Source organism: Contarinia nasturtii, unplaced genomic scaffold (assembly GCF_009176525.2).
Source record: "Contarinia nasturtii isolate CC-2019 unplaced genomic scaffold, AAFC_CNas_1.1 Cnas_scaffold_1435, whole genome shotgun sequence".
Classification (NCBI taxonomy): Eukaryota; Metazoa; Arthropoda; class Insecta; order Diptera; family Cecidomyiidae; genus Contarinia; species Contarinia nasturtii.
Genome location: NW_022198772.1, coordinates 72,195 through 99,298, shown reverse-complemented (window position 1 = coordinate 99,298; position 27,104 = coordinate 72,195). Strand labels below are relative to the sequence as shown.

The window sequence follows — 27,104 nt, the reverse complement described above, 5'->3', positions numbered from 1 at the left end:
ATTTGTTACATCACTGGGAATTTCCCATCCACAGATTTTTTCTCATGGGAACAAAAAACACATCATTGCTTGAAAATGTTTTTAAAATATATTGAACAAAAAAACTTCAATTGAATTGGAGATAAAACAATAAGTATTTGAATAAACAAAATTAATCCTAATTTTTTCTGGAAACAGTTTGGATGCTGTATGATGTCTTTGTTTCGACTTTAGTTGATATTGAAATTTACTCTCGTTTTTTTTTAATATTTCACAGCGACTTGATAAAATGCCTTATTTACTCATTCAAGCTTATTCTCAATTTCATCAGTATAAAGAATTTATTCTAATTTATTTCGAATATTTTTTTTGCCATTCAGTATGAACTAATCAAATGATGCCACACAATTATTATCACCGTCGCCGAACCTATTCAAAGCCGCTCTGCTTTGACACTATGACCCCGGGGAATTATAATGTTAATAAATTGTTTTGTTGCTAGCCTGTACAAAACCGTACGTCTCATTAGGTTTTTGCTATCATCATTGAATGAATAATTTTTTCATGCTAAATCTTGAAAAACAATTAGCTAGCTAAAATATTCATCGATGAATGATTCTCAATTAAATCGAATTTATTTTTTAAATAATAATAAAATAAATTACTTTCTCATTTTTGACATGAATTGTTGGAAATTATTTCATTCAAAAACATAAAAAAATCGTGTTAAAATCAATTGACTTCTGTTTTGAAAAAAAAAATCCTCAATTTTCTGCCGTCAATTTTTTAATGAGATAAAAAGGAGAAAGAAAATAATTCCGAATGATTTCGGCATAATCAGCGGTTGATTTTAATTTTATTTTTTAATTTTTCAAGCTGCGCGGCTTATTTTCAAATTTCTAGAACTTTCGCTTTTTCTCTGACTGTCATTCTTTAATCTTTATCCTTTAATTCTGCGTAAAAGTGTCAATCATGTATTTGTGTGAGCTTCAGTTTACATATTTATATGCAACGTAAGCAGTAGCATCGTCACCAATACATCGAAAATACACCAAAAGCCCTTCAATGCGCTGTTACATGTCACAATCATCAATACATACAAAAGCGATACCATTAGACGCTTATTAATTGGTCGGTGATTGAGAGAAAGAGACAGATGATACATAGTGACGTCGTACATTTTGTTGTTTAAACATTGATCTGTCAAACTGTGTTCAGACAATTTGGCTAAAAATTCCTTGAAATTGTTAATTTTCTGCAGAAAAAATAGAAAATCTTTCATCAGTTTCAAGATATTGACCAAATAAAGGAATATACAGCAATTTTATATTCTTTCCGACAAGTGGGTTAAGGTAAATACGCTCTAGTTTAGAATGTTCTGTCCTTATCAAATTGCCTTACATTACATACTGCGCAATATCCGATACAAAAGATTTTTGTCCATGAAATCAAGTTTGTTTTATTCGATAGATATTCATCCAGAGATGAACGACAAAACCGATGACCTGGAACAATTGTTCCGAACACATGAAGATCGCATTAAAACCGAACTGTACCAGATGTCACGCACCTTTGAATCGTACACACAATCACACGATGTTAATTTGATGACGCATTTTTTCGATTACATCAGCTATCGGTATGTTTATCGCACATATATCCACAATTGAAAATTTGTCAGCTATAAAATTGTTCAATTTCAGATTGGTTGCAACGTGCAAAAAGGTTGAGGTGGACTTTTTTACGAAGATGGACGAACAACCGGTTGATTCGCCAAAGGCCGATCCAAGGCCAGACATGCCGATTGGATTCGATGGAATGCCGAAGACACCATCCGTAGTTGGAATTGATGAGACTATCACTCACATAGGCAAAGAAGAAGAAAACGACGACGAAGAAAACGACGACGGTGATTGGGAAATGGAAGAATTGAAAATCGTCGAAGATTATGACAGTGACAATGGAAAAAATGGCTCATTGAACGCTAGCCATGAAACATTGACGAATATTAGGGCAGATGGTGAAAACATGGAATTTTTCGGAAAGAACGAAAAATCACCCGAACATAATACGTCTAACTATAGTGATTCGACGGTGGAAACTGTGTACAGCACAAAAATTGATGACCAGCCAAATGAAAATGTGAAGGAAATGGCCGGTAATAAGCGACCACACGAATTTGATGACAAGAAGGTGAAAAAACTAAAAACCGATGATGAGGAAGACAATGTGGCGCCGGATGAAGTCAAAAATGAATTGGGTAAGTTTTATTTGAACTATTTTTGGACTCGGTGAATATGCTTGGGTACAGTACAGCCTACTCAAAGCCATTGAAAATGTTTTTACACCATTTTCAAATGAGATGTCCCGACATCAGTTGGTGACAGTTTATTCTCGGCTAGCTGCCTGTTTGTTAGAAATACACCGTGGCTAAAGCAAAAATATGGACTCAACGAGTTCAAAGAGAGCTCGACTTGTGCCAAGCACCGCAATTATCTCTTAAAACTAACAAAATCTCATTACAGAAGACGGCGAAATCTCCGAACGGACCAAACCAAAAAACATCGATCCAGATATCTACCTAACCAATGCGTCCCACCGCTTCAAGTGTATGCTTTGTAAAAATTTGGCGACAAATCTAATCGATCACTACAAAGCAATTCATCCCGAATCGGAAGTGTACGTATCTCGGCCATCCCCGAAAATGGCTGCAAATATCCGTCGCCGTACCGAAGCATTTACATTCATGCCGAAGTCCGGACAAATTACGGGCATGTGCTTCATCTGCGAATTGCCGCGACGAATGTCATTTACCGATTGGATCGAACATTTTTTGTACCACACTGGTGAAGTAGATACACTGCTGAACACAATTGCCGACGACGGGCAACTATTTGGGTTCATGTGTAATCTCTGCAATTACATTCAAATCGACCGGAATAATTTGAAAAAACATCCAAAGACCGAACATGAAAAGTCTGGCGATGAAATTGAACATGGTTTCGAAGAAGTTATCTTGATACCTGATCTGACTCCGTTGACATCACAAACACCGAAGAACATTGGATACGTTGAAGAAGCACTTCGATTTCAATGTGGGGTCGGTTGGTGTGACCACCAGTCGGATACGTGCCATAATTTTGGGTAAAACACTCAAATTAATCGTTCTTTTTCTTAAACCATGCTAAATTTGTTCCAATTTTAGGATCCATCTCCAGAAACATCATGCCGAAATACAGGAGTCTTTTGGTTGCTTGCATTGCGGCAAGGTGATCAGTACGAATGGGAACTCATTTTTCGATGATGTAACAAATCATCTGGAATTACATGGTGAACACCTGTTTTCGTGTTTATATTGCGATTCGGACTTTTCGACGGAGCGTGACGTCATTTTGCACAACATTTCCGAGCATCTTTCGAAAAAGATGGTATTCCATCATCGGCACCGTGAAGGTTCGACCACGGCCGAAACAATCGAAGAAGTCCAAATGATGTTCCAGTGCAACGCATGTACTGCTGTTTACTACACCATCGAGGATGGAATGATACATTTCAAAAATGCCCACCAGTCGTTGAGCATCACCTTTACGGTCAATACATTGATTAAATGTACTACAACTGGATCAACGACGACCATAAAGTATCGCCAAAATGCACTGCCATTGTGTCAATCATTTGATTGTTTGTATTGCGACGAGGGCCACCCTGACCAAGTGTCGCTCATAAAACATTTTACGAAATCGCACCAAAAGAATTCGCTGATTTTCAAATTGGGTAAATTGTTTCTGAAGAACGTTGAACAAAACCAGACCAATAATCAACCCATTCGAACCGTGTTCTATTGCTACCATTGTTATCAAAATGATGGCCGTTTTGTTGGCTACGCCAACTGTCAAGAGGTGTTCAGTCATTGGTTTTCCACGCACTCGCAACCGTTTCGATTTATCACCGCTGAAAACATCAAGTGCCACTATTGCGGCGTGATGGGCACCTATCACGCTCTGAAATTGCATCAATGCCAAACACACCCCGAACAAACGTTGATCGTTGTTGATGTTTTCGGCGCAAATAAATGCGGCTTATGTCAGTACAGCGGTGAATTGGACGCACATTTTCAACAACAACATAAGGTGGCGGCACTGGATGAGGCCGAGCCATTTTGTCCGGTGGCATTGGACGAGGCACGATTGAAGGAAATGGTCGAAATGAAGGGACAAAAGAAACGGATGTGCGGACACTGTCGTTTGGTATTTGAAACAAAGGACGATTTAAAAATGCATCATTAAATCCAACATCCAACACTCAAACAGACCTATGAAAAATTCTATGACAACCATGGTATGCATGTTATGGCTGGTTGTTGCCAAGCAATAGTCGAAGAAACAGAATTGTTTACCCATTTGAAATTGCATCCAACACCGTTGAATTGTACGGTATGTAATTTTGAAACATTTGATCGATACGAGTTGACAGCACACAGCGTCAACGAACATGACATTGGTAACGATATTGGAGCGATGTTTACCGAAACCATGCAACAATTGTACTGGAAAACAAATGTCGTTTTTGGCAACGGTCTCATTTTGAACAAACGCAATTTAAGCGGAACACAGCATGATGACACTGATGCATTCAAACAATTTATCGAAAAAATCATTCAAGGGGAATGATTACGGCGATTTTCGATTTACAAAAAAAAAAACAATTATTTTACATTTTTATTATTACAAAAATAGTATTGTGTCAAATCATATACATTTCATTATTGTAAACACTGAATTGATAAAATAAATATAATATTGCTTGACGAATTGTTCATTAGCTTGATTTTGTCCACTAGATGTCTTTCAATCAATAGGTGCCTGAGATTTTAGCGGTGGTCAAAAATACGGAGAGCGTCCCGCAAAGAGTCGATTGTAAAAAGTTGAACTAGTTTTTTGATTCCATTCGGTTCAAAATTATTTGGCAGGGAAGATTTTTGCTCAAAAGCTCCCATCAATAAAGATTTGTTTAGCCCCTATAGTGTCAGAGGATAATCATAGTGCTTCTCTCATTTGATCGTATCAATTTTGGTGCTTTTCTCAAGTCAAAAGTAACTGTGTCAAAAGACATCCATACCAAACAAAATGTATGTAAAAAAAAGTATGTCCAAAATAGTCTGAAAATTCCAAATAAATAATATCAATCATCCGTTTTCTTTGATATCTTGCACTTAGCACTTTATTTTCATATCCATGAATTTTACAAAATTCCATTTCGTTTTCTCATAATAAAATCAAAATTGTTGTGTAATGTTTTGAATAACATCATAAAATTGGGTTGAATGAATAAATTATCTCTATAAATCGATTTAGAATCATGACATTCGATATTATACGTTGTCAAATGGATACAAATATTTGAATTGATACGATTCTTTGCGTTTCAATGTGACCAAGCTGAGATCTATTGATTTGTTATTCCATTTTGTTTCTAAGAAAGTTTTTTCATCGACGTAAATAGTAACCTTTCTGGCACCTCGTAGTTTTTCACGTTCCTTATTCAATGTTGTCAGGTCTAGTTTTTTACCATAAATTTTATCCACATAAATCTCCTTCAATTTTGGTGCATATTTTACAAATATCGCAATTTCATCTGCAGCAGTTAACAATCTACTCAACCAGACCCTTTCAAGATTCACCAATTTTGCTGCGACAAGATCGAGGGTTTTGTTAATTTCATTCATAAAATAGCATTTAAGCCAAAGTTCCTTAACATTGTCCAGATTTACATTATTATCTAATATTCTAGGATAGACACTTTTAAATCCATTCACCGCAACAATTTCTTTGTCCAATCGGGGTACATTCAATAAATTTAATCGTTTGTAAAAACCGAGTTCATACAATCCGTTTACAAGACTTATGAGGTCCGTCTGTTTAACATAAGGTATTATTCGGTATTGACCTGATTGAGATGAGAGAGTGACGGTAAGTTCATCGAGTCGTATGTTTGTTTCCTTCACCAGATCGACAAATTTCATCAGATTTCTAGAAGTAACACTGAGGCTTCGTATATTTGGATTAAGCTCAAGAAACTTTAACATTTGGTCCATTTTCGGTTCCCATTGTGATTCGATGTGTGTCAACTCAATCAATTCAAAGTGTTCGAGTGTTGGATACTTTTTTTGCAGCCATTTGTCATTTTCTGGAAATAGTTCGAATGCTCCGTTATCAATGCTCAAATTTTTCAAATTAACACAATGTCCCAGAATGCATTCATATAATTCATCTGCAATGGTGCAACGGTATAATTGTAGTACTTCTACACCATCCAAAATGTGTCTGATGTTATTGATTTTGTGTGTTGTTAGAGTATAGTTTGTGAATTTAATCCGTTTAATCGATTGATTGCGGTGTGAGTTGATGTATTCATATACTTTATACTCATCACCTTTTGCGATGACAATATTTTGATAAAAACCAGCGAAACTATCAATATATTTGACATTGTTCAAACAAGGTGTTTTACGATCAAAATGAATCAAATCACGATAATTGCGTTGAAAATATTGCCTGCCAATTTGTTGTAGTCGTGTACATGTTTTACTAAATGAATTTAGATCTTTCACAGATAGCCAATCGAATATTTGATCGAAGCAATGGTCATTGAGCTTCAAAATAGATGCGGTATGATTTCGTTTGTTTCGCACAACTTTGAAAATCGTGCCATCATTGTCCAATTTACGTCGTTTTCGTTGGGTAACCGGTTTTTCTGGTGCCAATCGTTTGTCTGCTGATGTGTTTATTCCGGCCACATCTCTTACTTCCATGATGGCCCGAGGTTGTAATCTTCTCGGTGTCATGCCTCCTGTACCTCTTCGAATGCGACGCATGATGATAATTGAACACTGGCGAAAGATAAAATCCAAATTCGATATAAAGTCACCAATTGGTATTAAGAATAACTGAATAAAATCCAATAAAAAAAAAATGAAATGTAATTTTACCGTAATGTGTGATTCTCGATAAGTAAAGTTTTGCAAAAGTAGCTGCCGATAACTGCTCTGATAGTGAATGATGACACACTGTGAAGTTTACCGCGTATTCCGTGACATATGAAACTGATCCGAATTAGTCTTCGTTTACACAACTGCTAAATGATACATATTTTGAATTAAAATGTTCATTTTTTGCATTTTCTCATTCAAAGAAGATAAGTCAAATAACTAGAAAAAATAAAATGAAAAAACGTTGCTTAAAGTATCGAAACACAGCGATATTTTCCAAAAACGTTTTAAGTGTAAATAACACTGTCAAAAGTATGAAATACCAATGTAAACAACATAAAGTAATATGTTGTTATACGCTGAACATAAACGTTTTTCATTATACACACTGTTGACACCGACCAAGAAAACACTAGACAGAACAATTTTACCTTTGGTGCTCTTCTCATATGATCGTATCAATTTTTGTGCTTTTTTCAAGTCAAAAGTAACTGTGTCAAAAGACATCCTCATCAAACAAAATGTATGTAAAAAAATATGCCAAAAATAGTCTGAAAATTCCAAATAAAGAATATTGATCATCCGTTTACTTTGATATCTTGCACCAGGCACTTTATTTTCATATCCATGAATTTTACAAAGTTCCATTTCGTTTTCTCATAATAAAATCAAAATTGTTGTGTAATGTTTTGAATAAAATCATAAAATTGGGTTGAATGAATAAATTATCTCTATAAATCGATTTAGAATCATGACAATCGATATTATACGTTGTCAAATGGATACAAATATTTGAATTGATACAATTCTTTGCGTTTCAATGTGACCAAGCTGAGATCTATTGATTTGTTATTCCATTTTGTTTCTAAGAAAGTTTTTTCATCGACGTAAATAGTGACTTTTCTGGCACCTCGTAGTTTTTCACGTTCCTTATTAAATGTTGTCAGGTCTAGCTTTTTACCATACATTTTACCCACATAAATCTCCTTCAATTTTGGTGCATATTTTACAAATATCGCAATTTCATCTGCAGCTGTTAATGATTTACTCAACCAGACCCGTTCAAGATTCACCAATTTTGCTGCGACAAGATCGAGGGTTTTGTTAATTTCATTCATAAAATAGCATTTAAGCCAAAGTTCCTTAACATTGTCCAGATTTACATAATTATCTAATATTCTAGGATAGACACTTTTAAATCCATTCACCGCAACAATTTCTTTGTCCAATCGGGGTACATTCAATAAATTTAATCTTTTGTAAAAGCCGAGTTCATACAATCCGTTTAGAAGACTTATAAGTTCTGTCTGTTTAACATAAGGTTTTATTATTCCGTGTTGACCTGATTTCTGCGATGAGAGAGTGACTGTAAGTTCATCGAGTCGTATGTTTGTTTCCTTCACCAGATCGACAAATTTCATCAGATTTCTAGAAGTAACACTGAGGCTTCGTATATTTGGATTAAGCTCAAGAAACTTTAACACTTGGTCCATTTTCGGTTCCCATTGTGATTCGATGTGTGTCAACTCAATCAATTCAAAGTGTTCGAGTGTTGGATACTTTTTTTGCAGCCATTTGTCATTTTCTGGAAATAGTTCGAATGCTCCGTTATCAATGCTCAAATTTTTCAAATTAACACACTGTCCCAGAATGCATTCATATAATTCATCTGCAATGATGCAACGATATAATTGTAGTACTTCTACATCATCCAGAATGTGTCTGATGTTATTGATTTTGTGTGTTGTTAGAGTATAGTTTGTGAATTTAATCCGTTTAATCGATTGATTGTGGTGTGAGTTGATGTATTCATATACTTTATACTCATCACCTTTTGCGATGACAATATTTTGATAAAAACCAGCGAAACTATCAATATATTTGACATTGTTTAAACAAGGTGTTTCATGATCAAAATGAATCAAATCACGATAATTGCGTTGAAAATATTGCCCGCCAATTTGTTGTAGTCGTGTACATGTTTTACTAAATGAATTTAGATCTTTCACAGATAGCCAATCGAATATATGATCGAAGCAATGGTCATTGAGCTCCAAAATAGATGCGGTATGATTTCGTTTGTTTGGCACAACTTTGAAAATCGTACTACCATTGTCCAATTTGGGTCGTTTCAATGATGATGGGGCTTTTCCGCATGTACTCATCCTTGCCGTAATCTTGCCTCTTCTTCTTCGAATGCGACGCATAATGATAACTAAACACTGGCGAAAGATAAAATCCAAATTCGATATAAAGATTCGATATTAAGAATAACTGAATGAAATCCAATAAAAAAAATGAAATGTAATTTTACCGTAATTTTTGGTTCTTAATAAGTAAAGTTTTGCGAAAGTAGCTGCCGATAGCTGCTCTGATAGTGAATGATGAATTACACACTTGTTGTTGCTTTTGATGTTAAGTTCACCGCGTATTCCGTGACATATGAAACTGATCCGAATTAGTTCTCGTTCACACAACTGCTAAATGATTCATATTTCGAATTAAAATGTTCGTTTTTTGCATTTTCTCATTCAAAGAAAATAAGGGAAATAACTAGAAAAAATAAAATGAAAAAACGTTGTGTAAAGTATCGCCTTAAACAGCGATATTTTTCAAAAACATTTTAAGTGTAAATAACACTGTCAAAAGTATGAAATACCAATGTAAACAACATAAAGTAATATGTATTGGTGAGTCGGCTGTCATACGCTGAACATAAACATAGCATTTGTTTTTCATTATACACACGGTTGATACCGACCAAGAAAACATATTCATACAAAAAATACTGTAAGTCATTCCGTGCGCAATATTATTTCAAAAAAAAAAAAACTTTTCTATAAATTCTGTGCAATCCATTTAGGAACATCCAAACAATAATGTCAAATGCTAAACGACCAAAGACAATCGATGTGAGCGAGATGGAACTCATGACAATCAATCAATTGCTAAATCTGATTGATATAAATTTAAACAACCGAATGGGTCGGATAGCTGCCAAAGTGTACGGCCAAAAATATGGTGACATGACAGTGTGTTTGAGTATGCAAGAAGTACCCATCAAAAAAGTTCCAGTAGACTTGAAAGTGGCTGTAAAGATTCGTGATGACAATGCGGTTGATTTTCGTGTCATACCACTTGATGCATGTCATTGCAATGACGCAGTACAATTTATTCGCAAAATTGGACATATGTTGACGCGCATTGAGATAAACTATTCAATAAAAGAGAAAACGACCGATGCTCGACGCTGGAGAGCCATCGAACGATTGATAATGGATAAATGCAGTGCACTGTTGCATTTAACGTTAGAGCAAAGCAATGGCGATGCATTTTTTAAGCTTCGAAAACAATTTCAAAAGTGTGAAAGTCTTTGGCTTGAAAATTGTTTGATCACCTCGAACATCGCTGATATCACCAGCCTCTTTCCAAATGTCTGTCAATTGATTGTTGACCAACGTGGATTCGGTGACCATCAACACTTTCACAACAGTTCAATCGTATCACAGACAATCATTGCGGCGGCCAAACGACTTAACGGGTGAGAAACACGCTTATTTTATCAAAAAATCTGTCCACCATTCAAAATATTGCTTCTTTTCAGCCTCAAATGTCAACATTTTATGTATTCAAATCCACAGTTAGAAAATTTACTCCACCATTATGGCAGTGTAAAGGAAAATGTGATGCATTTTTTGGACGTTGCCAATAAGAATATGCCACGATTAGAACATATAGAACTATACGACCTGGACATGTCCAATGCAATCGATGTCATTCATTTTCAGCATGTTCGATATGTCGTTATTCGTCTGCATGAAACGAAACCAGTCGAAAGCATCCCGTTGTCATTCCCCGCTGTTGAAACCCTGGAAATTTATGGAGACATCGAGTCCAAAGTGGCCGTCATGAACTTTGTAGTCGACGCAAAAACACTGGTTGGACTGGATTTTAATCTTGGCCGGCTGTATGGTGATATCGACGTTGAATTACAACAATTTGCTAACAAACTTGAACATTTGGAAGAAATCATCATTACGGAATATGATAGAGCTATCAATATGGATATTTTGAAAGAATGCATCGTGAAATGCAAGACGTTACGTAAGCTAAACATTCGATTTCCGTATGGGAATGTTGAAAGGCGCAATGCACTGGCTGACGAACTCTCTCGAGAAATACCGAATTGGAAGGTCGACAAATGGTGTTCACCATGCAAACCGTGTGGCTTTCGCATCGATCTCATCCTCCACAAAATTGAAGTGACATTTGGAAATGACAACCAAGAATGATGATTACGATTGGTTTTTAAAGAGCTATACATTTTGAATGTTAAATACTCATGCAATATGATTTTAATTTATGCCTTCATCATACAATGATTTTTGGATAGGATAGATTCGTAAGATCTCCGCAAGATCCGGATCCGAACGTGCGTACGTAGCCGCATGATATATACATTCGTTATTCCGTATTGCTATGGCATGCGAATCAAAGTAGGCGAAATAAGAAGAACGAATTTGCATGCATCATTATCATTTGGTATGCATCATGCGGCAGCGTACGCATGCTTGGATCCGGATCTTGCGGAGATCTTATGAATCTATCCTATCCAAAAATCATTGTATGGCCTTCATTCATGATTCAATGAAATAAATATTTAAATTCGTCGAATAAAGAGAAAATCGAACCTTAATTATTTGTTTGTCGATTTAATGGGAGTTCTCTTGACGCAAAATGAAAAAAAGACATCTCGACCATAAAGTTTTTCAAATTAATTATTTCAGACTAATTTATTCTCCGTAAGATATTGATTATTGACTTCACTATCAATCCAGTACTAATTTAATAAGTGCAAATTTTCAAGTTGTGCTGACATTTGTGTAAACCTAGCTGAACCTCTACTGCTACCGTTTTTATCCTACCGTTCTATCAAAAAATATTTATATTCGGAGCAACTAAAAATCATTATAGCTCGATGACACTACACCTTCAGCCTACCAAAATTGAACATGTGGTCGCAACGGTAGCTGAGGTATAAAGACAATTTCCAAAAAAATATGTTCGATTCATTTAGAGTCAATTTTTTCGGATCGATCACCAATGTAGCGTATCTAATTCAGTAATTCATCACCAAGTTTTCATTTTATAGCAGATTTTATTGAAATATGAAAAGAAAAACATTCAGTACTTGAAAATTAATCATATTTTTGATTCAATACTGCTTGGCTACAAAGTCAGCTCAATATTGCAGGCTGCGTTTTGTGCCGATGTCATCCAAGAGTACTTGTACCTCCTCATCGGTGAAGCGGTCAAGTGTTGGAATCAATGCTTTTGCTTCTTCTGGTGCATCTGGACATAGGTTGCCCAACACAGCTAATTCGAATTTGTGCAATTTCATCTGATTCAGAAGACTGTGTACGACACAAAATTTATTTAAATCATACAATACTTTCAGGAAGATATATTTCGATTTGTATAACATTCATCTTACCTTCGAACGGCGACCATTGTTTCAACGTTCTTGAACTTCCGAAAGAGATCGGTGTACGTGATTGTTTTCAAAAAAACCTCTGACAGGTCCAATTCTTCGTCACGCGATTCATTTTCTTTCTTGCGCTTATCCAACAGGGTGAACACTTCGCTGATCATCAATGCTTCAGCGTTTTTGAATTCTAACCAAAAAAAAATGGGATACTATTCAAAACTAATTCATGAAAAAGGATCAAATTTACCTTCAGGAAATATCAAATCAGCTGCATCCTCTTCAGCAACCTCAATTGGTACGTGAGACATTGTTGGTACGCCTTTCTTTGTTTATCTATCAATTAATTTAATATGAAAATTTTGAAATGTTTGCTTCACAATTGCGTCTAGTCACCATCCAAAATAAATTGTTGGCTCAAAATGTCAGAATACATTCGATGCACAGAGACCTCTATAGTCCACCATTGTGATCATTTCAGTTTTTCTCGGTTTTAAAAAAAAACTACAATTTTATGAAAAAAAATTCAATTTTTATTCTTCATGCTTTGATTTTAGTTTTGAATTCCAAAAATTCACTGCCATTGACATTACATTGACCATTGCGCATCTTGGATGCGAAAATTGTCGATGGCAATTTTCCATTTGTCGCCTTGAGCATATAGTGTGAACATTTGTTGAAAGGGTCTTCCAGCCATGTCGTTGTGTAAGCGATAAATTCCGGAGACCACAATTAATATCATTTCTTGGCTCGGTATCGATTCATCGATAATTGGCTGTGCATTAATGCATTCAATCATGTGCTTCGTGTTTGGTAATCGTTGAACAAATTGTTGAATGTTTTCATTGCCACTGATGCCATTTCCATTCCATATAGCCGTCGCATTATCCATGTACAAACGAGAGATTTGCTGCAAAAAGGGATTTTTTTTTTCAAAATTTCTTCAAAATTTCAAATTTCCTCAAAAATAAAAATATTCAACAATTTCAGTGCTTACATGACGTTTTGCATCAACACTGCTGTAGTATAGGTGAACAAATTCTTCGGCCGTCTTCGACGACTCGTTGATCTTCAACGAAAGTCCCTAAATTACGAAAAAGTTGTTAAGCAAATGATGTTTCACCATTTTGAAGGGACTTTTGTCTTATTTTTATCTTTACAAAGTTTTCCATACATTTGGGTACTTACAATGTTCATGTTGAACATCTGAATAGGATTCGGTCCTAATGACGCCTCGTCAAGTCTGTACCAGAACGTCGTATAGCTGCAGCTGTCAAGTTACACGGTGTGCATTATGAATGTGTCAAAAGAGGAAATGACAAAGTGTTGCCATTTTGGATCATTTGGTCTCATTAGTAAGACACAACGGACATTGAAAATTACAAATGAGATTGCAGTCATTAGTAAAACTCAAAAAAGGTTGAACGGTGATCGTTAAAAAATGTACACTTGAATCGTCAGTTTGTTTGTGATTTTACTCAAGACAAGTCGATATTATTAACAGATCCAAATTTGGCGCTTAGTTTCTATCGCAAACATTCCAAAGATCATTGTGTGTAAAAATCAAAACCGTTTTGTTTACCAGCAGGGCATATCCGATGACGAATCGAAAATTTGGCAACAAAACTCTGTTGCATTCTCTAAAGCGACTGTATATGGATGAATACACATCGGACGTGAATTTTGTGTTTAAATCACAGGATGGTGGTTTCGACAAGTTGCCAGCACATAAAAACCTCCTGATTGCATCGAGTGATGTATTCCGTGTTATGTTCGACGGTCGCTGGAAAGAGACAGATTCTGTACAAATTGATGATGCTAGCGTCGATTCATTCCAGGAATTCCTTCGGTTCTTCTACTTCGATGAAGTTAAATTAACAATGGCCAACATCGAAGTTGTTATCGATTTGGGAAAAAGATACGAAATGTCCGGATGTGTCTCGGCATGTGCTCGATTCCTCGAGTACAATATGACAACAGAAAATGTGTGTTTCGTGTACGAGCTTGCCATTCTCTACGGCCTAACGAAATTGCAGCGAATTTGTGAAATGACCATTGCCATTGACTCGGAAGCTACATTCAAATCATCTTTTTTTTTGGACTGTCACCTAGAGGTACTGAGACGTATTGTAAATTTAAAAATGTTATCATGCTCTGAAACGGTGGTGTTCAAAGCGTGTATGGAATGGGTGCGAGCCGTTAGCAATGAAAAAACGGTGACAAAAACCTTGGTTGAGAAGCATCTTGGTAAATTATTTTATGACATTCGCTTTGCATCAATGAGTATCATTGAATTTGGACCGATTTTCCTTCGGAATCGATCTCTATTTCCAATCGAAGAGCACCAAGACATTCTTTTGGCGATTATGTCAAAGGAACACAAACCGAAATTTTTCAATGGAAAAAATCGCCTGGATGCTTGCGATCTCACCAGACCGAAAGTTGGATGCATTCGTGAATACGACGATGCCACTGAAATGGAACACAAAATCGGCGAACCAATTTCAACTACGTTTCATGTGAACGCAACACTGTTGCTGAGAGGTATTATTTGTGCGGAAATGTTTCGCCTGGAAAATTGGCCGATCGCTATGACAAAGGATTTGACCGGAAGATTAACAATCATTGAAATTCGTGGCCGAAACTCCAATGGCATGTCATCGATTGTGTATGTTGACGAGCAGATTATATTGAAGGCAAAACAAGACAATTGCATTGAACTGAACAAACCAATCATCATACGCAGGGGTATCAAATATAAAATTCAATTGGACTTGAACTTGCCGTTCACCAGCTGTTCATTGATCTATTTCAAAAGTGCTGAGATGAACATTGAAAAGGGTACGTGTTTGAAATTTTCGGGCGACACAATGAAAAACAAAAAGAGACGGGGCATCGTATATGGACTTCAGTTTACACGATTTTAGAAGTGGAACTAAATCACAAGGGCGACCGATATATTGAAAATGTATATTTTGTTTTCTTAAAATACACATTTCCGTTTTGAAAATGTTTACAATTTTTTTTCTGATTCATTTTTATTAAAATTGTTAAAATTTATACAGAATACAAAATCATGTGAAACTGACGAGGCTTAAAAAAATTCTACATTCTAATATAAATAAATTGATAAATAACAACATTTGTAAATAGTTCTGGTTGTAAGAAACTATTGGTTTAATAAAGATTTTCATCACTTAACAAAGAAATTAAAATGGATTGATTTTTTGAAGATTTTTTTTATTATTTACTTTATATATAGGCGAACAGGAAGGAGTGGAAATACAGGTACGTTTATCGAAATATATTTTGATGAGCTGATATTAAACTTCTTTTAATTTCAAGGTATTTTCAAAGTCAGTAATTGAAATGTTTGAATTTTAAATAGTTATGGCACCATGGATATGTATAAAAATAAAATGAAAATTTAACTGATTGAAGATATTTTATGGCGATCTTTTTTTTTAACCAGATTCTGATTTCTTTCGATCGATTGTTCATGATTTGCCGAGTGGCTACGGATTTTTAATGGGATTTAAAGAAGGGGAGTGATATTAGTACAGGAGCCTAATTCCCAAAATTTGAACGAGTTCGATTAAAAACCAATGTATTTTATAGTGAACACGTTTTTGATTTAAATTTAATGTTTTCAATGCAATACAATGAAGCTAACTTTTTTTGAAAACGATTCATCTTTAAACTAACATCAGTATCAGGTTTCTCGTGCCAAAAAACCTCCCTCTACACATTCTTTCAGCGTTGAAATTGAAAGAATATCATTTTAAGGCATTTTTCTCATAAGTGCCTCTTCAGAGTCTAAGCTTTACACCGAATAAATCGATGTCGTTGAAAATTTGACCAGATCTATTCCTCGTAGGGCCCAATCATCCCGTAAAGTCAAATTTTGAATTTCATGTGTGAGCACGAAACCATGGTGTCACCAAAATGGTTGAAAAATCCATGAATTTTGGATGTGTGAACTCCATTCGGACCAAAAGAAAATTACACCGGTCAACAGATATTGCTCAAAAACTAATCAGCACGTCTCCTAGTAGTCCCAAATCATCCTGCAAACTCAAAATTTGAATTGAGTTTTTGGAAGAAGACTTATCGCGGTAACAAAAAAAGGAGCCACAGGACACAGGACACATCACACACAGCGACGCACATTAATATGCCCCAAAATCATCTCCAATCGTGTTTTCTACATTAAATATGCATAGAAAACATGTTTTTGGGTGACTTTAATTTTTTGGCCTAATACAATACCTTTCCAACACTAGGTGTGCGGAAAAGTAATAATACGGTAAATAGTAAATATTATTATCTGATATCCCAAGAAACAATACTTAATTTTACAATTAGATTTTGCGTATTTTATATTGAAGTAAAGGAATTCAACGAGTAAATAATTCGCATTATAAAAATTATGATTGCATCATCGAATGAGTATCAAATTGACGTAAATAATAATGCAAACAACTGAATATAACAACTTCTTCAAAACATTTGTCTTTTTTTGTCACAGAACGTAATTTATTTTTTATATAAAATGTTTTTTTCTTGTGCAAATTAGATTTTTTTTTGTATAAAATTAATTTCTCATCGTGAAAGAACATTTTTCGTTCGATTTATTTGAATTAAAATTCAATCAGCAAAAAATACTCTAGGTGGTGGTTTTTGACATAGTTAAATTCATAATTTGAATATTATATTCAATTGACGTAACTACACACCTGTTTATCAATTTACTGATGAATTATTGCATGTGAGACACATTGAATGAGATACTTTTTGTCGCTCGCACGTTTTTTATACTGATGTTCAATTATGAATATTATTAATATGTTTATTTTAAATTTCGTCAGCAAATGTTTTTATTTTTCCATCAAAGAAAACGTATATAAATCGCATAGCTTCAGTTAGAAAGTATCAGTTAACTTTGAAAAATGGCAAATCACCAATTTTTTTTATTATTATTCATCGGAATAGTAATTTTCGAAGTAAGAATTAATATTTAGATTTGAGTAAAAAAAATATTTATTTTTTTTATTCGACAGCTTACAAACTCTCTGCCAGACAAAAAACCTGGCACCACGACTTCAACTCTAAGAAATCGCAAAACCACAGCCGGCAGCAGCACTAGTCGCACTACTACAAGTACCGGAAATCGCAAACCTTTCACTACCACCGGAAATGCAGCAACTCGCAAATCCACAACCACAGCTGCTAGTAGCACTGTAAATCGTAAACTCAAAATTGATGCTCCAACTCCAGATAAAAAAGTTACTAGCACAGTCAAAAAGACTGGTGGTGTACGCACCACAACGCGTGGTAAATATTCACCGAAATTCTATTGAAACTAACGGAAAAGATAACGGTAGTAAATCGAATCTCTTTTCACAGACGCCATTTCACAGTATCCAGCGCCTGATTGGTATAATGACAATGACGATTCGGGTTCATCATTTTGTGGTTGTTGTAGAAAAAAGAATAAAAATTCGAATGTTTATCCATATGCATATCCGAGTCCCTTTGGTCAAACGGGTAGCTTTCCTCCACCATATGCACCTATTTCAAGAAATGCTCCACCAACCGTTACTCAGTCAGGTACCACCATTCAGTAAAAAATTGTTGTTGTTTAATTTGAAATGAGCCAGAAAAAACGGCATTTTTTCGAGAAAATGTATAAAATGGGTATTACTCTCTTCCAGGAACTGACAAACTAGCAGGTATGGTAGGTTTTGCAAAAGCGGCTAACGTTACTGGCGGCTGGGGAGGTGAAGTGGTGCAGGTTAATACGATACAAGACCTTATAAATTACGTCGGCGAAAGCGTTCCTCGGGTGTTGATGATCCAGCGCGACATCAGAGCCTCATCCCTTACCAAAGTTCAAATGGGTTCGGCCAAATCAATTGTCAGTAATAATGGAGCCACATTGTATAATATTTACTTGCGTGCCACAACAGCGTCATCAAATATCGTATGTTTGTTTGACTTTTCGATGTGACGTTCATTTTCCTTACTTTTCATTAAAATGTTTAAGGTTTTCCAAAACTTGGCGTTTGAGCATTCGCCAAACAACAAGGGCAACGATGATATTCAGTTATATCTGAACTATGGCACCGGATATTGGATCGATCATTGCTCCTTCGTTGGACATAAATGGTCCCCCGATGATGGAAGTCTCGATAAACTTCGTACGTCAATTTTTGAGATATATATGAAGTTTTTTTTAAATTGAAATTTTTTATGATTTTTTGTTGTAGTTTATATCGGAGAACAAGCCAGTCTAGCGACCATAAGCAATTGTTTCTTTGCCAACCACAGGTTTGGATTAATCTTTGGACATCCGGGAGATGATACTAATGTAGTGGCAGATGGTGATGTTCGTCTCACCATGTGCAATAACCATTTTGAAAGCTTGGGCAATAGAGCACCGGGCCTGTTTCGCTATGGGCACTACCATGGTAATTGATATACGACTTTATTAGTATTATTATTATATTTTTTATTTATTCAATTATTTTGTTTATATTAGTATACAACAACTACATTGAAAACTATGGTCTGGGCTTCACGGTGGCAACGAATGGTGACGTTGTTTCTGAATATAATTATTTTGGAAGTAGCACCACCAAGAATGGCATGTTAGATGATAAAGGCAGTGGAACATTTTATGATATCGGAAGCGTGCCAGCCATTACGAATCAACTATCTCCAAGTGTCAATTGGAATCCCGCGTCCATTTACAGTTATCAACCTGTAACTGATGCAAATCCTGAAATGATCAAATATCAAAAGAAAACTACCATATCGGCTGGAATTCCATCGCCCATGAAAATGACTCTAATGGCACCACCCATACAACATATGATATCGCCTCCAAGTTTTCCAAGTTTACACTGAAAAATCGCACACAACCTATGGCATTTCTATTTGACATTCACCGTTAATGTTATTTACCTTAAAAGTATTACACTGTACGCATTATGTTCTCAAATAAAGAGCCTTACAACAAGTAAGATGCATTTTTACGAACAAATTTAAAAACAACAACATTTGTATGGGATTTATGTTTATTCTCATTTGTACCTTTTTACATAGCCTTTTGTTTGCATTAATTAAAAACGAAGTCGCCCGTTGGCATGGGATCGTAAATTAATCATCGATTTCGAATGATAGATCTCTATTTTGATACAACCGTGCTCCATTAAAAAACAATGCGGATTTATTTGTGCTGAAATTCACACCCTTCCAATTCATGTAGCACAGTTAACGACCAATGCGTATTTTATTTACACGGAGATTATTTCAATCACAAGATAAGATGGATTTGAACGCAACGCAAAGGCGAACTAACGAACCTTATAAACCCAAATTCAATATTGAGTGGCAACTTCATAGAGAGACAGATATCAACCGGCATTATGTAATTGAAACAGGGTATCCAATCAGTGCTATCAATATCGACAAATTACTCAGCATTAAACTGAGTATATTGAACTTTTCATGTATTTTCGTTTTGCTATCAATTTCCAGTTCCATCGTTCCGAATGTAGTTCAACAGTACATGTAGTATGTATGTAGTTCAACATGAAATTTCGTTCAACTCTCTGATATAAACAAAAATAAATCAGCAAACATAACATGCTACGAATCTTTCTCTCTTTCATTCTTTCTTCTCTCATTCCTTTCGTCTGTGGTTTACTATTTCGCTAACTTTGCATATTACCGTGAACCGACGCCGTTCCATACATTTGCATTTCTCATTGTATCGTTAAATTCTATTTGTGTGCGTTGCTGTGAATAATTGGCCTTCTCTAACACATTCAATACGTGCCTGTGTGATGAAACGTCATTCATTCTACGCAGTTCGTCTAAGCAGCACATTTTTTCTCATTGACAATTGCATGCCAGACAGTTCACTCACTTTTTCCAATTAAATCGTGATGTAATATAATTTTTTTAGTAAATAATGTGGTAATTTTCGTATAATTTGAAGGTTACATTGAATCTAAAGGTATTGTCGTGGTATGGTCCCATTTTGACGGTGATAGTGATCTTATTAGTTTGTTCAATTTCATGTTCAACATGTGTTTTGTTCAATGTTTTGACTCTATCTCAAAGCAAATGTGCCTGTATCAATTTCATCCGAAGTCAATTGATGGGATTGAAGTTTTTTACAGTGCACAAATATTGAATTACAGTTCAATAGAAAATATAAACGCTAATTTGATGACTGATCACATAATTCCAGCGTTCCAGTTCAGCGGGTGGTGACAATATGGATCTAGTGAAGAAAAGGCGATTTAGTGAAGAAAGTGTCGATTCCAATGATAGCACAAAAAGGCGGAAGCATGACTCGAAAGGTAATTATTGGTTGTTATCTACCAAAGGGGACATCGGTCCTTTGGAGCGACCTCATCGAACAATAATTATTGCTCGTTAACGAATTCTCTGAATTCAGATCATTTTCAATTCTTCGCAAAATTTTGACAGCGAAAATAATCAGCAATAGTTCGGAAATAATCGTTGTACCGAAATAATCAGCAAAAGTTACGCAGTGTATACTGCCATTCATCACCAAATGGTGTCTTTTGTACAAATCAATGGCCATTGCTGATATAATGCACTTTTTTAAAGTGAATTTTTTTTAGTGACACCCAGTGTCAACTGAATGCATTAGACACTGGTGATTTATAAAAGGCATAGTTTATTCAGACAATTAAGGCAAAATGTGTTCTTGGGAACTTTTTTCTAGAATAAAAAAAATACCTAAACTTCTCTTTCCCCATTCCAGATTGCCGTCAACCTCACCGGTCACTGACATTGTTGGAAAAATTGCGTCAAAATCGTGGAAAATTCCAGTTTCACGACGGTGTCTTAATTGGTCCATGTGTGCTGTGCAACAAAAAATTGTCGCTATCATGGTATGATTGGAAGCATCACTACCTCGAGCACACCGACGAAAAGCAGTTCTATTGTTTTGAATGTAACGTTGAATTTTCGCTACGATCAGAGCACAAAAGTTGTTCAGACGAAACAATCATCGATGTATTTGGCAAGGTAGTGGTGGGCTGTGCCTTGGATGGTTTCATTTGTCAATTGTGCGATTATTTTCAAATCAACGACTGCCGTATGATAGAACATTTCAATCAAGAGCACGAAAATTTGTTGGCATTCAATGACATTCATGTGGCCCGTGTCACCTTGGTGCCAGACGTATGTCCCGAAGAGCGTATCATTCGCACTGGTTTTGCATACATCCCGCGCGGCGATCGTTACAAATGTGGTGTTGGCTACTGCTCTTTCCATAGCGAGTATTTTGGCGAGTATTCGGATCATTTTTTCAAAGCGCACAGTATTTTTAAAACATTTTTTTGTCCCCATTGCAAGCTATTGATCAATCGTCGTGTCGAGTCGACAGTGGCCATTCAAAATGTTCTCACACACATTGAATCGCATGGTAGTTGTTTGCATCAATGTTTCTACTGTGAACTGATTGTCACAACAGAGGCGGAAATTCGTGATCACATCATCGACGAACATTCGGATGAATCGCAGTTGAAATTTTGGCGAAATTTACGTGTTATCGATGGTGTGGCCGATAGCGAAAAAATTGAAATCGTATTGGATTGTGCACTGTGCGGTGAACGGGTGAAGAATATTGCATCGGTTTATGAACACTTTAAAGAAGCGCACGCTGAGAGTACAATCGATTTTAAATCGTTGAAATTGATAAAGGCGACCACGTCCGATTTGAAGGTCACCCGTTCGATCGATGACTCGGTACTGAATTACTGTGAGGTACTTGTGTGTGGCATGTGTAACGAGTACTTTCACAACAATCACCGGTGGCTCATGCATTACACCAGCGCTCATCCAGCGCATGCATTGACGGTGAAACGGGCATTTAAATGGCTTAATGATGCGGCATATGCGAAGAAGGAGGACATCGACTTCGATCGAAATATGCTATTTTTCTGCAAATTTTGCGAGAACTCGACGGGCAAAAAACTGATGTGCAGCAGCACAACGGATGGGATCTATCGCCATTGGAAAAATGTACACAAACGCAACGATAAGAAACCGTTTCAATTTTATATGACCGAATTAGTTGCATGCAATTATTGTAATATTATGAGCACATTTGATGGACTCAAAGAGCATGTAGCCAAATCACATCCGAATGAAGCATTTGTTGCGATCAAAGCATTCCATGATACAAAACAATGCGCATTGTGTAACTACGCCTTTGATGAACTCACCGAGCACTTTCAAACCGAACACCATTTGGCCGTGGAAGCCAACGTTCTCAACCCCATACCGTTGAGCAATGAAAATTTACTGAGACTTTTGCAAATTTCGGTACACAAGAAGTTCAAGTGTGAATATTGTAAGGAGGTGTTTGAGACACGTGACGAATATCGCACCCATCATTCGACAAAACACATCAAATTGGAAAAATTGTCCGAAGCATTTGTGGATCGTGAAAGCGTCAAACTCATTGGCGACTGTTGTCACATACAAATCGATCCAAATTCATTCCATGACCATTTGGAGTACCACAAATACATACTAAAATGTGAATCATGTTCATATCGCACCGACGACCCATTCTATTTGATGAAACACAAAATCAAAACACATGGGGTAACGGAGGATGCATCGACCATGTATTTGAATTTTATACAACTTCGATATTGGCGCAGTGAGTTGATTTTTGGCAATGGGCTCGTCGTTAATAAATTCAATACACAAGGCACTGAATACGATTATTCACGAAGTTTTGGAAGCTTTTTAGCTAGATTGATGGCCGAAAAAGGTGACTATGATAGAATCAAAAGAGAGAAAGATGAATTGGATTAGTAACGAAGCTTCGAAGGTACTTGATTGATAGCAAATTATTTATTCGTTTTTTAATCGATTTTTTCTCTTCTTCCTATTTTACAGGAAATAGACGAGATAACTGAAAAAAAAAAACAGTTCGAAAAATGATCAGAAAATCAAATGACTACAACAGACGAGACGACGAGGCCAGATTTGAAATCGACTAATCCTGTTGTTTTAAGAAATATACATTTAAGTTTAAGCATAGCATTTTACTTTTCCGCATACCTAGGGTAAGGTGTTTTGAATTGACATTGAAATGAACTCACATTAGAATTAGAAATCATGATTTTTGGAAAAATCGTTTTAAGATGAAGAACAAAGCATCATTACCAATTTAAAAAATTAATTCTAAATGTTTTTGTATGCAACATTCCAAATTGATTAATATTATTTGATAAGCAGTCTCCCGAGATTAAGAATATTTTTTTATTTTTCCATAATTAGTCAGTTTGGTTCAGTCATGTATGACCTACAATATTTTATTCATTGTTCCATTCATTTTTTTTTTTTCAATTGAATAGTTTTGCTTGTCGTTTTTGCACCATTTTTCAAGATATTTAATTAATTCAACAAACATACTTTTGAAAATTGTAAAAAAAAACAAACAAACATACTTTTACAAATATTTTCTTTCAGTGACCGGTTCGCGCATATTTCTATGCTTGCCTAAATACGCTAGGTAGCATAGATATGCCAAGCATAGCCGCAAACGCAACCGACGCATCGCCGTTCACTCTATATGAACAATACACATGTTCGTTTATGCAGACGACCGTGCGCATACAATATAGCTCGAATCGAATGGCGACGGGTGCGTTGCGGCTTACGTCTCCGCTATGCTTAGCATAGCTATCAGGCATAGAAATATGCGCGAACCGGTCACTGTTTTCTTTATAAAAAACTGATACACTATAAAGTGAAAGCAACGAGACAAAGTATTATGGCCTTATCATTAATTGGCTTAAAAAGGGAAGAATCACCGAAAAATCATTGAAAAAAAATCAGACGTTTCTTTAATTTTTGTAACGAAAATTGTAAATTATTTTCAATTTTTTTTTATTTTTTGAATTTTTTATTTAATTTTTTCGAATATTGGGTGTATCGATTAATTTTAAAGGATTGATAATAGATGTCGTAACTTGTATCATAACGCATCGGACCATACTGTAACTATATTCACGTGAAAGCCACATCATTTGACATTACTTTCCAGAATGTGTTATCTTGTCAAAGTGTAAACAACACAATTTTTTTCGCTTAGAATCATGTCATCATACGTGCCAAAAAAACAGCATTTGCGGGAAGTTTTACTATTCTTCTTTAATTCGAAGAAAAGTGCCGCTGAGAGCCATCGATTATTGTTTGAAACTTATGGTTCCGACCATACTCCATCGATTTCAACATGTGAGTATAGGTTTCGACGCTTTAAAAGTGGTAATTTCGACATGGAAGACAAAGAACGGCCAGGTCAGCCAAAAAAGTTCGAAGATGCAGAATTGCAAGCATTACTCGATGAAAATGCATGTCAAACGCAAAAGGATCTAGCATTAGAGTTAAATGTCACTCAATCAACCATTTGTGAACGTTTGCAAGCAATGGGAAAGATCCGAAAGTTGGGAAAATGGGTGCCACATCTACTGAATGAAAATCAATTGAGAGCACGAATCACAGCATGCAAACAAAATCTTGCCAAGAACAAAAAACATAGTTTTTTGAGTCGAATTGTCACTGGCGATGAAAAGTGGGTCTATTACGATAACCCCAAACGTAAAGCAGCGTATGTTGATCCGGGCCAACCAGGACCATCGCAGTCAAAACGAGATATTCATTGCCAGAAGGTTATGCTGTGTATTTGGTGGGATCAGAAAGCTGTCATCTATAATGAACTGCTAAAACCTGGTGAAACGGTTACAGGTGATCGCTACCGAATGCAATTAATCAAAATGGAACATGCATTGAAGAATAAACGGCCACGGATAGCGTCTAAACAAGACAAAGTTATGTTTCATGATGACAATGCAAGGCCACATCGTACAGCCATCGTTAAAAAAAAGGTAGAAGACTTCGGATGGGATCGGCTTGATCAACCCGCGTACTCTCCAGACCTTGCTCCTTCTGATTATCACTTATTCCGTTCGATGCAAATGGGCTTGTCTGAGATATCGTTTCGAAATCCTGAAGGAGTGCGAAAATGGGTCGATGAATGGATAGCTGGAAAAGATGAGGAATTCTTTCGACGCGGAATCGACAAGCTACCAAGAAGATGGGCGGAAGTCATAGCCAACGATGGGCAATACATTGGTTAAAAAATATTGTACAGTTGTTTTTAAATAAATGTATCTTTTCACACAAAAATCCTTTAAAATTAATCGATACACCCAATATTTTTTCAATTATTCAATTTTTTTGTGATTTTCCCTTTAACTTGCATCATAATCGCAACAATTTAATTTCTTGAAATAACCTATATTAAGTTAATGACCTCGAAGCAATAAAAATGCCGGCAATCTTTATCAATAAAAAAAAATGAAATAAAAATTCCCTATCGAGAATATAAGTCATTCCGTTATATGAACTGTTGCATGCATTGTAATCAATACATACACACTCTGTACGAGATAGCGCCACTAATTTGAGTTCCAGTTAAATAATAATTACTAACTTTTTTGTTGTCTTTATAACGCATCACATTAAGATCCAAAACACCTCCTCTCCATTCATTTTCATGAATTATTGAATACATAACGCCGATTGTATCAAATTAAATTCAGTTATAACATTCGATTCGGACTGCAAGCTGAAATTAAAATTACAATTCAGTTAAATTTTTATTTAAAAAAAATAATTTTAAAAGTGTTGGAGAAATACAGATTTTTTCAGCCAATAAATTTAAAACGGAAATTCATACTAATTAAATGGAACTGAAGAGAGGTGTAATTGGAAGCATTTTTTTCTTTGCATTAATAGGTATACCGAAACATATTGAAAGCAATATATAAAAAATATCTGAAATAAAATAGAAACCAAATTGAAACACAAATCTTCAAATTATTATTCCGATTTTCGGCCAAAGCAAAAAAAAGTTCAATAATAATTGATTTTCTGTTCAATCTCCGTGGTAGCGCCGATTTTTGGTCAGCTGTTCTATCCGAGGCATAAAATAAACAAAAAATATCACTTCTTTACTTTGTCAAAGGTGAATAGAAAGTATAGATTGTATGGAGTTTATAACGAAACGTGTTTGATTTCGAATAAATGCAGGCAAATTGGTACAAATCATTCATTCACTGCCGCTCACTTGAGATGAATTTGGTAAGTATTTCATCGAAAGCAGAACAAGATCGAATCGTACAACAAATTAGAGACGAAGGTAATTACGACTGAACTTAATACAATTACTTATTAAGAAAAAATCTATACGACCGTATGGCCGTCTGCATTAAGATCACTTGATTCAAACAAAAATTGACAGGAAAAATGTCTTTATTTATTATAAATTTGGTCAATAGGTCATGAAGAAAGTAAACTTTGGACATCGGGAACAAAATTGAGCGACAATATTACGTGGGAATGGATGGGAAACGGTAAACGGGTCACATTTACCAATTGGGCTTCTGGTCAACCAGGGAGTTCGGGCAACACTGACGAGAAATGTATCCAGATTTTTAACAAAAATCGAGATCATGCATCCATTTTATTTGCGAACAAGATTTAATTGAATATGAATATTGCACAAATTAAAAGAGACAAACTCAT

At 35.6% G+C, this 27,104-nt stretch overlaps 10 protein-coding genes across 10 annotated transcripts; 6 read left to right on the top strand and 4 right to left on the bottom strand.

Moving 5' to 3' along the window:
- The first annotated feature begins 1,165 nt into the window (after positions 1 to 1,165).
- LOC116346157 lies at positions 1,166 to 4,700 on the top strand. Its single transcript, XM_031776090.1, has 5 exons — positions 1,166 to 1,331; positions 1,450 to 1,618; positions 1,683 to 2,239; positions 2,505 to 3,123; positions 3,185 to 4,700. Exons 2-5 carry the CDS (start codon positions 1,464 to 1,466, stop codon positions 4,263 to 4,265), a joined length of 2,412 nt encoding a protein of 803 aa, XP_031631950.1. The 5' UTR covers positions 1,166 to 1,331; positions 1,450 to 1,463; the 3' UTR covers positions 4,266 to 4,700.
- A 533-nt stretch (positions 4,701 to 5,233) lies between these two features.
- Positions 5,234 to 7,035, bottom strand: LOC116346169. The gene is made up of 2 exons (XM_031776105.1): positions 6,968 to 7,035; positions 5,234 to 6,868 (listed from the first exon to the last, which is right to left on the bottom strand). The coding sequence occupies exon 2, from the start codon at positions 6,851 to 6,853 to the stop codon at positions 5,351 to 5,353; it is 1,503 nt and encodes a 500-aa protein (XP_031631965.1). The 5' UTR covers positions 6,854 to 6,868; positions 6,968 to 7,035; the 3' UTR covers positions 5,234 to 5,350.
- Positions 7,036 to 7,614: 579 nt separating this feature from the next.
- LOC116346171 lies at positions 7,615 to 9,380 on the bottom strand. The gene is made up of 2 exons (XM_031776107.1): positions 9,282 to 9,380; positions 7,615 to 9,189 (listed from the first exon to the last, which is right to left on the bottom strand). The coding sequence occupies exon 2, from the start codon at positions 9,172 to 9,174 to the stop codon at positions 7,732 to 7,734; it is 1,443 nt and encodes a 480-aa protein (XP_031631967.1). The 5' UTR covers positions 9,175 to 9,189; positions 9,282 to 9,380; the 3' UTR covers positions 7,615 to 7,731.
- Positions 9,381 to 9,663: 283 nt separating this feature from the next.
- Positions 9,664 to 11,604, top strand: LOC116346174. Its single transcript, XM_031776110.1, has 3 exons — positions 9,664 to 9,757; positions 9,831 to 10,508; positions 10,572 to 11,604. The coding sequence occupies exons 2-3, from the start codon at positions 9,847 to 9,849 to the stop codon at positions 11,257 to 11,259; spliced, it is 1,350 nt and encodes a 449-aa protein (XP_031631970.1). The 5' UTR covers positions 9,664 to 9,757; positions 9,831 to 9,846; the 3' UTR covers positions 11,260 to 11,604.
- Positions 11,605 to 12,133: 529 nt separating this feature from the next.
- On the bottom strand, positions 12,134 to 12,852 carry LOC116346193 (DNA-directed RNA polymerase II subunit Rpb4-like). Its single transcript, XM_031776131.1, has 3 exons — positions 12,703 to 12,852; positions 12,462 to 12,642; positions 12,134 to 12,381 (listed from the first exon to the last, which is right to left on the bottom strand). Exons 1-3 carry the CDS (start codon positions 12,761 to 12,763, stop codon positions 12,210 to 12,212), a joined length of 414 nt encoding a protein of 137 aa, XP_031631991.1. The 5' UTR covers positions 12,764 to 12,852; the 3' UTR covers positions 12,134 to 12,209.
- A 147-nt stretch (positions 12,853 to 12,999) lies between these two features.
- Positions 13,000 to 13,724, bottom strand: LOC116346207 (NTF2-related export protein-like). Its single transcript, XM_031776147.1, has 3 exons — positions 13,641 to 13,724; positions 13,450 to 13,536; positions 13,000 to 13,362 (listed from the first exon to the last, which is right to left on the bottom strand). Exons 1-3 carry the CDS (start codon positions 13,656 to 13,658, stop codon positions 13,042 to 13,044), a joined length of 426 nt encoding a protein of 141 aa, XP_031632007.1. The 5' UTR covers positions 13,659 to 13,724; the 3' UTR covers positions 13,000 to 13,041.
- A 383-nt stretch (positions 13,725 to 14,107) lies between these two features.
- On the top strand, positions 14,108 to 15,379 carry LOC116346116. The gene has a single exon (XM_031776024.1). The coding sequence runs from the start codon at positions 14,108 to 14,110 to the stop codon at positions 15,377 to 15,379; it is 1,272 nt and encodes a 423-aa protein (XP_031631884.1).
- Positions 15,380 to 17,368: 1,989 nt separating this feature from the next.
- LOC116346170 (pectin lyase-like) lies at positions 17,369 to 19,511 on the top strand. The gene is made up of 7 exons (XM_031776106.1): positions 17,369 to 17,455; positions 17,513 to 17,786; positions 17,859 to 18,062; positions 18,167 to 18,435; positions 18,499 to 18,652; positions 18,722 to 18,922; positions 18,994 to 19,511. The coding sequence occupies exons 1-7, from the start codon at positions 17,402 to 17,404 to the stop codon at positions 19,359 to 19,361; spliced, it is 1,524 nt and encodes a 507-aa protein (XP_031631966.1). The 5' UTR covers positions 17,369 to 17,401; the 3' UTR covers positions 19,362 to 19,511.
- An 837-nt stretch (positions 19,512 to 20,348) lies between these two features.
- LOC116346160 lies at positions 20,349 to 23,753 on the top strand. The gene is made up of 4 exons (XM_031776095.1): positions 20,349 to 20,475; positions 20,713 to 20,824; positions 21,256 to 23,340; positions 23,409 to 23,753. Exons 2-3 carry the CDS (start codon positions 20,740 to 20,742, stop codon positions 23,322 to 23,324), a joined length of 2,154 nt encoding a protein of 717 aa, XP_031631955.1. The 5' UTR covers positions 20,349 to 20,475; positions 20,713 to 20,739; the 3' UTR covers positions 23,325 to 23,340; positions 23,409 to 23,753.
- Positions 23,754 to 26,190: 2,437 nt separating this feature from the next.
- LOC116346209 (C-type lectin 37Da-like) lies at positions 26,191 to 27,104 on the top strand. Its single transcript, XM_031776150.1, has 4 exons — positions 26,191 to 26,315; positions 26,471 to 26,544; positions 26,610 to 26,718; positions 26,858 to 27,104. Exons 1-4 carry the CDS (start codon positions 26,264 to 26,266, stop codon positions 27,061 to 27,063), a joined length of 441 nt encoding a protein of 146 aa, XP_031632010.1. The 5' UTR covers positions 26,191 to 26,263; the 3' UTR covers positions 27,064 to 27,104.